Source organism: Varanus komodoensis, unplaced genomic scaffold, assembly GCF_004798865.1.
Source record: "Varanus komodoensis strain SLA01 unplaced genomic scaffold, ASM479886v1 scaffold9, whole genome shotgun sequence".
Classification (NCBI taxonomy): Eukaryota; Metazoa; Chordata; class Lepidosauria; order Squamata; family Varanidae; genus Varanus; species Varanus komodoensis.
Genome location: NW_025336598.1, coordinates 22384102 through 22392603, shown reverse-complemented (window position 1 = coordinate 22392603; position 8502 = coordinate 22384102). Strand labels below are relative to the sequence as shown.

The 8502-nt window shown below is 43.9% G+C and overlaps 1 protein-coding gene across 2 annotated transcripts in view; it reads right to left on the bottom strand.

The window, feature by feature from the left end:
* Nucleotides 1–348: 348 nt before the first annotated feature.
* Nucleotides 349–8502, bottom strand: part of GABRB1 (gamma-aminobutyric acid type A receptor subunit beta1) — a 95480-nt gene continuing 87326 nt past the window's right edge. Inside the window, exons 6-9 of one of the 2 annotated variants that reach the window (XM_044418034.1) lie at nt 6008–6145; nt 5765–5917; nt 4946–5187; nt 349–696 (exon numbers count right to left, since the gene is read on the bottom strand). In XM_044418034.1, the coding sequence (XP_044273969.1) occupies nt 349–696; nt 4946–5187; nt 5765–5917; nt 6008–6145 (881 nt within the window). The remainder of the gene's footprint in view (nt 697–4945; nt 5188–5764; nt 5918–6007; nt 6146–8502) is intronic. The other variant, XM_044418035.1, reaches the window with a different exon arrangement.

Below are 8502 nucleotides of genomic sequence, written 5' to 3'. Positions count from 1 at the left end.
CTTAAAAGACATAATTTCATTTAATATTTTAAATACCAAGAGAAAAGGAAAGATCACCAGAAATAATCTCAAAACAAAACAGAAGAAGAGCACTTACGTCTTCAATGCTGTTGCACTTGGAAAGCAGATCTAAAAGAATGATAGTGTGCTCAAATGGATACTGTCTTCTTTTGAAGTAAACATGGTACAATTTTTGGACATAGTGAAAAGGATACCCTAACCCATCAAATGGCTGAATATTGTACTTTGAACATGTAGCATTGTGGCTACTGCAGTTCTTAAGGTTGGCAAAACTCAGGAAAGGCAGAAGGAGTCTGGGCTGGGTGGGTGGAAGGCTCACAGCATAACTCAGTGCACATAATAAAGCCAGTAGACGACATTAAAAAGAATGAATGTGATAGGAAAGACCATTCTGGACCACTTGTCTATGGCATTGACATCAGTCAAATCCGGGATTTTGACTTTCAGCTGCGATGCTCTTCTCCGTAAGCGTCCCTTTTGGTGGGCCGTGTGTCTATCCAAAGTGCTTCTGCTGTAGAGGTCTCTTGCAGTGGCCGGCCTCCTGTAATGGATGCTGGCGCTGTCATAAGAATACATGGTTGCTCGTGGGTCGTTCAAAGTTGCAAGCACATCGGAGCTGCTGACTTCATTTCTCATTTCCAGGGTGGTAAGAAGGATGTTCCCACAGGGGTCAATCTAAACACAGAAACATAGAAACAGAGCGAGTCAGACGGGGCCTCCCGGGCCATCTAATCTGACCTCTGGCACCAGCCGGCTCCACTCACGACATGCCCACCATCTCTCTAAAGAAGGGAGATGCTTTAGAAAAGAGCTCTCATTCATCAGTACTGCTTTACAGTCTTGCAAATTAGGAAGCTGCCAATAAAATGGTTGCGTAGGAGGTGTTGGCAACATCCAAATGGGCAGAGAAAAGGCAGCCTTAAGCCACCAAGTCTGCCCCTACCAAGACCACCATTACAGAGGGAATGCAAAATTGGAGCTGCAGGACTGTAGGCAGAGGGGTCTGATCCCCTGGGATGCTTCAGAAGGCACCTTCCCCTGCATTAGGGGCATTTTCACTGGCTTCACAGAGCTTCTTTATATGAAGCATTGATGTTCCTCACTGATAGTAATTTATGGAAGCTTCACATGATGTTGCCATCCTCCATGGCCCTTCTATGTTTGTGACCATTTTCAAGGCTTTTTTTTTTTTTAGAACAAAGAGAGCCAAGTATTATTTCCTAATTTCACAGTCAGAAGGTATGATATGCTTATTTAGTGTTGCAATTTTGCTATGCCACAGTGCCCCCTTGTGGTTGTGTAGTGGAATATATAGCACTGCAGGGGAAACATGCATGTTTCCCCTTGGGGCGGGAGGGAAACACATGTAAAGGACCCACTCTTAATCTTTCAAATAAAACAGAAACAGGAGTCAAAATACAGACCCATGTAGAGAAGCCCACAGTCATCAGATGTCTACAATGGGAAGTTTCCAGAGCTACATTAATTAGCGGGAATGTGGCAATTATGCATGCTGCTACAAATAATAAGCGAGTAGTTTTCTCACCTGTCCTGTGAGGTTGCTCTGACTACCATTGCAACTGCAACTCCTATTAGTTCACCAATGCAATTGCCCTCAGAAAGAGGCAGTAGAAATGCCCCCGGAATCACAGAGTTCCCTTTCTACTTGCCTTTTTAACATACAGTGTCAGGAAGGAAGGAAGGAATGCGCAGTGAAAGAAATGTTGCCATGCTTGACCCGGGAGTGATGGGCTGGTATGAGAGGCTCAGCTCTGCTGTGCCTCAGGCAAGTCTCTGCATCTGTAAGATGTGACAAGCAGCTGCAGAATCCACGATCAAAGTACCTTTTAGAATGTGTGTGCTCTCCAGAACTTGGGTGGGTTTTTTTAGAATCTTATTACTTGATGGGGAATTCAGAAGTGGTATTATAGGTTCTCTGAAAACTGGCTTTTGCATCATTAGGGATTTCCCCCTGCAAGAAAGGTGTAAAGCTACAGAGGTGCATGGACTATTCGACCAAGTGGGGAGGTGGCGATACCCAATAAGGATGGGCAGTGTGCTGTGTTTATTGATTGTGCTCCTGATAACATTCAGCAACATTTTTTGTTGGGACTCCAAGTAAGCCCGGAAAGGCTTATCCAAAAGGAGAATCACTGTACTAGTACAAGACCTGTTGGCTTGGGAGGCTGTGCTACTTGGCCTAATGTAGGATTAGTACTGATGATAGACAACTGCATGGAGGTTAGTTCTGTCGTCGCCTATTAGCTACCCCAGCGAAGTTGGGTGTCTGCGTTCAGAGATTCTATTTACTGGAATATTATGCCAGAGACACACAAGAGAGGGCAGATGCATTATTGCAAAAAGAAAAAGATAAAAATGCTCCATGAAGAGAAACTGGACGTTTAATTACTGAACAATCTAACTGATAAATTAAAGGGCTTCCCATCTGTGTAGTGCAAGTCACCTGCAATAGGAGTGTAAATATAATTAATATTGCTCAATTGTTCTTTCCATTCCACTGCAAAATACGTAAGTCACGAGTACTAATGGTTTGAGTGGATGATTCATGTGGGTCTCTTTGTACTGTGTACTCATCACTTACTACAAGGCAAGTAGTGAATGAATTACTGGTTTAATTTAAAGCATTATGAACAAGGCTGCTCCATTTTAAAATGAGCTTCTAAATCATTGGAGTCTCCTGATCTGTATAGATCATCAGCCTATTCATTTTCTCTGAATTATCGTTTTTGCAGTTCATAACAAAGAGTTTATCATGATTGCTAACAAATTAACCCATTTTCCAAAAGGAAGGAGAATAGCTCTAACTTTTATTCTTTTTTGCCCTAGTTCTCTGCTCGCCTGCTGCACAAATGTCAATGTGAGTTGACTGAAATGGTAAAGTGGTCCCTTTAATGGCTAGTAAAAAATGAGGGCAGAAATTGCTATTGATAGAAACTTACTTCTGTAGAGGAAACAATTATCATTCAACTACTCAAAACACCCCCAAAGGCAGGCTCATGTTCTTAGAAAACCACTGTCTCCAACTGTGAGCCAAAGGAGCAGAAACTTGTACAGCAACAACAGCATTGTGCTTCCTGGTGGGAAACCTGAGAGTGCTGACAATGTGACATTTCAGTCCACTTTGGGAACACGGAAAGCCAATCCATAGAACTTTCAGATCCCAAACAAGAGGAATGGGGACGAAGATGAACAGAGACAAAAGGGAAGCAGGAGCTGCCTTGATACCTAAAATGACTGTGAAAATAGTATTGGATATAATATTGTTGTGTGGGTCTGGTGTTGCGTTCAGAAGGTGGGTCTTGGGTCTGCAAAGGGCAATGGCTTCTGATCTAGGTTCTTAATAGTTCTGTGTTTACAAGCCTATGGCTTCTGATTTGATTACTATTGAAAGAGGAAAGTTATCAGCACTGACAGCAGAAGGTCCCCATGAAGCACGGTTGGGTAGGAATTCAGTCTCTGTGCCGCCATTGAGAGGGTCATGAAGCATCATGATAACAATAGGTTGAAATGGGTCGTGAGCTACTGCCTAAAACAGACCATGGGCTAGACAAGTGTTGTTTAACCTTCAAAAGACCCCTGCTGGCAGGGTTCACATGACACAACAACTCCACAAGGGAAGCTGGCCTGTGCTGCAGCTTCTTGAGGATAAATTTACCTGACATGACTGTCATATTAGGTGAATCAGGTTACTGTGTTTTCCCACAGCACTTCTTGATACCCATAGAAATACTCCCCCCTTTTGGAGTATCAATTATGAACATGCAAGTAGCTCTATGCATTGTTTGGTGGATTCCCAGATCCTACCTTCAGGTTTTTTTCTTCTCCAATGCATGGCACTATCATTTAGAAACAACAACATTAGTTCTATGGTCCATATCCAGACATGTGATGAGCCCTGTAACCAGCCAACATTTATAAGCCAATCTTCCTTCCTCCCTCCCTCAATCAGTGATGATGATATTTTGAAGTCCAGGCCAGGGGAAGGAATGGTAGTGACCACCAGCCTCATTCTTCCATGCAGATAGTTGTTAGTTTACATAACATCAGAATTACATATCTTGGTAACTCAACCTGGCAATAAACCATGGTAGGCTGGTTTTTGCCCAAACAACCCATAGTGGGCCTGACTCAGTATAGGTTGTCCCCCCACTTCACACCCCCAGTCCTCCTGTACTTGTCCCCTCTACCCTATCTGTGATCCAAGATCCTTTTTTCATTCAGTGCAGTTTTATCCCCGAGGATGCAAAAGTGATCCCTGAATTCATAGCCAGTGACAGACCCTCCAATATGCCAAGCGGAGGGTCACTGAGTAGCCATTTTTGCACACGTTCTGTTTTTTCTTTTTAAATTAGACTTGCACAATGGCAAAAGTGCACAGTTCTGCAGATCTGAAAATGCAAGACCTTCACGAGGTTAATGTCCAGGGCAGCAAGTACCAGCCTGAGACACTGACACAGACAGACTCCATGTAGTTGTTGGTTTGTTCTGATATGACAGCTGTGAAATGGTGAGCTGTCAAGTCAAAACAGAAATGCAAATGATTGTTGTGCTAAAAGAGGGTGGGTAACACATTTTCTCCTTTTGCAGTGAGATCTTCAGGGATGTGAGTGTCTGTCTGCACAAGTCACAGTGCACCCAAATTTTTCACTCAGTCCCAAGATTTTACATGCTCAGGAAGTTGGAAAATTGCCCCCCCCCCACTCACCTTTTTGCTCATGTTTGGACAGCTATCAGAAGTGTGGGGCAGGGTTGAAAACAGGGCTTTAGGCAGGGCTAGACTGGGAACTAGGCCAGTGTGCGAAAAATTCAAGGGTTCTGCTGGCTACCATATTCCGCGTGGTATAATGCAAGGTGTTAGACGTGACATAAATGAGAATATATGAAAATTCAGGAGGTCTGTTACCTGAACTTTGTTTGCCTCTAGTTTTCTCTTCTCACTGGAGACCTTTTCAGCTGCCTTCTTCTGATGTTGTGGGCCTTTGCCAAAAAACGTGTAGTTTACGAAAGCATATTCCAGCAATGCGAGGAATACGAACACGAAGCATCCCATTAGGTAAATGTCGATCGCCTTCACATATGGAATCTTTGGCAGTGTTTCCCTGAGGTGAGTGCTGATGGTGGTCATTGTCAACACAGTGGTGATGCCTAGGAAGAAGGAAGGCGGGTCTTCAGGTGAGATGGTTCCACCAGCACACCAGTACTAAAATGACACATTAAAGGGACACTCATTCTTCAAGGGCCAGTCCTTGTGCACACAAAAATAGCATCACTGATGCACAACGAGAAGGCATCAGCCGGCTTGAGGGGAGAGTATAATTTACAGCAATTAAGCACCATTTTAATTATGGGAGGAGCCACCATATTTGTTATATATTATATATCTATCCTGATCAATAGCCAAAGTGTTCTTCACTGGTATTTCCCTGTTCCCCGTGACCACAGCAGCAGAGTCCCTCTCTGTATAACCCAGCAAGCTGAGGGGGCTGGAGGGGCTGCTCTGGAGAGGAAGCAGCAGGGAAGTCAGCTTCTGCCAGCCCAGTTGCATGAGCCTGAATCTGGATCCAATCCAGATTTCCTATTTTACAGTTTGCACGTCAGTCATAAAACATGCTGGTCAACACTGTTGTGCAGGGACACTGTGATAGTGCTGCAGGGCAAGCAAACATGTTGGAAGGCATGTTTAGGATACGTAAATAGCTGCATAGGCCAAATAATAAATTACCCAGTGCAACTCTTGCAGCAGATGCATCATAGTTGATCCAGAAAGAGACCCATGACAGAATTGTAATCAGAGTGGAAGGCATGTAGGTTTGCAAAATAAAGTAGCCGATATTTCTTTTAAGCCGAAAACTCAGTGACAGCCGTGGGTATGCTCCTATTAAAAAAATTGTAAAAAGTGTCAGAAGGAGCATGTCTCTTTTTTGCTGCTATTTCCAGAGTATGTCTTGAGATTTTCACTGCTCACCTGTGGCGAACACTACTTTTCTTGAGATCATTTTGTAATCGATAATGGAGAACTGAGGGAGCTCGATTTTATTCACTCCACTTACAGCAGTTTCCTCTCCATTCCAATAGAACTCAATATCATCAGTTGTGTATCCATCTGCAATAGGAATATTTACAATAATATAATTATGATAGTTTGTTGCAAGCAGTCTTACAGAGCCTACAGGGGATAGGATGGGGTAGGATTCCCAGATCCGCGGTCAAAAGCAGAGCTCTGATCTCATAGCTGAGCATCTACTCTCTAATCGCGCCCCCCCCCCCCCCACACACACTTGAGCTCACAGCCAAGTGGAAAGAACTACACCAGCAGCCCATCTGAGACCAGGAAATTGCTTTCTGAGAAACGATACTGAGAATGTTTGGGGAGGGGGCTTGGATTGGTGGGGAGACTGGGGATGCCAAGATACAGGTGTCTTGGTATTGTTCCCTTTTTCTTTATTTCCCCTCCAAGTGCCTCACTTGGGATAACCTTTATTATATAATTATACTTTGCATTATTTAAATTCAAAGAAGGGCCATTGGCCAAGTTATTTAATAATCCTCTTGATTAAAGAATGTGAAATGGCTCTACAACAGCAGTGGACTAGATTCAGTGTTGGAGAAGCTCTCGGGGTTGCATTACTGTAGTACGCACTGAAAGACAAGAAAGTGTGGCTAAAGAGTCCAAAAAGAACAGCATATTAACTGTAGCTTAAAGCTACCAGAACTACGTAAGCCTTAGGATTTCATCACATCTTGGGTGAAAATGGCACAGAAACAGATGATCAGTGTTTGGGGGAAAGGGGGTCGGGATAGGGGGGAACCCTGGAGAGCTGTATTCGGCCCTGGCCCTGAGGTTCTCAAGCCTGGGCTTCAAGATCACTTGCCCTTTTCTTACTGCTTTAACATGGCAAAAAACAAAGACCCCAAATCCTTCCCCTCCATGCCACGGATCCCAGCACTAGCCTTGCTCATAAGTGCAATTGCATTAAAGGAGGGTTTTTGCCAGATAAGTGGGTACAGGATTTCAGGCTTGCTTTGGACAGAAATAATAGCTGATACTGAAGAAAAGCTTGCCAAACAAGTGCAAACCCTAGCTAGCAGCAGCAGCAGGGAAGAAAATCACCAAGGAGTGTACTGCAAACCAAAGATACTTCTGCCAAAGCAACATGTGAATGAGCCCACAGAGTGGCTGCAGGGGGCAGTCAAGACTCACCACGGGGCTCTGCTTTCTGCCAGAACGACGAGCTGAAATCCCTCCCTGCCCCCACTAGCAATTCCTGTAGGCTCAAATGTCTTACTCTTCACACCTATTTTTCACTCACCCTACAAGTGAAGACTACAACTTGCTACCTGGAAGGAAGACGCGGTTAATTCATTCTCTGTAGCAGCAGCAACATAAAATAACAGAAGCACAGAAGCATGTTTGGTTACAGATCCAGTCCTAATGTAATATATGCTTCAGCGGACTGGAATTTAGTTGCCTAGGAATGTAAGTTATTCATTCTCCTATAGGTGTTTCCAAGTGTTAGCTGTATGGAAACAAATATATCCATAGATGAATAAAACTCATCATGATGGTGTAGCTGCTGTCTATGGGTCTTGCACTTGCTGAGCTTGCCCCAGACTTCGTACTGGACTGAAATCACAGTCTTGCATTAGGAGTTGCCTCAAAATCACGGACATCTTTGATATGGTCTCAGGGTAGAACTAAATATATGACAAGCAGTAACACCCCACCACAACACACACCCTAGGCAGAGAAAGCAGGTGCACATAATACGGGTACCGCCCTCTCCATTCTACTCAGCCCCTCAACCTCCGAGGACATTTCCTAGCACCCCAGCTTACCTTTTCCTTCCTTCATTTTTTTTTCTGAGGTGGCTGGAGACATGTCAGAACACAGACATAGGCCATGGTTGCCATCATTCTGTATGCTAGGATCGTCCTGGGCACTCATGTGAGGCCACGAGGTAGTCCTGGGAATGATAATGGGCCTAGAGGCTGGCCTTTTGCTTTGTAGCACACCAGACTTCTCGTTTTTGTTTTAGATTAAAAAAAACCCTACCATTAAAACGAAAAAACCCACAGGAGGGGCAGGAATCCTGGGAGATGTGTGTGGTCTCATGGGTACCCATGAGCATCAGATTAGGAAGCCCATGTCTAGTGTTACATCTGAACAAGGCCATTACAGAAATATCCTATCTATGTCTAGCTGGAAAAAAGTCCCACAACTCTCAGTATACTCCAGCCAAGAGTGCTGGCTAGGGCATGCTGGGAATTGTAGTTCTTTTCCCTACCTAAGAATGCATAGGATCATGGCTTTACTATGTTTAAAGTTCTTTGCTGTATTAATAATAGTAATAATATCTTTATAATAAACTCAGTATTTCTCAGGAAGGACACACATTTCATTTTTGAGCTGGGATGAAAATGGAGACTGAAAACGGAGTTTCTGTTGTAGCCAGGGTTGGA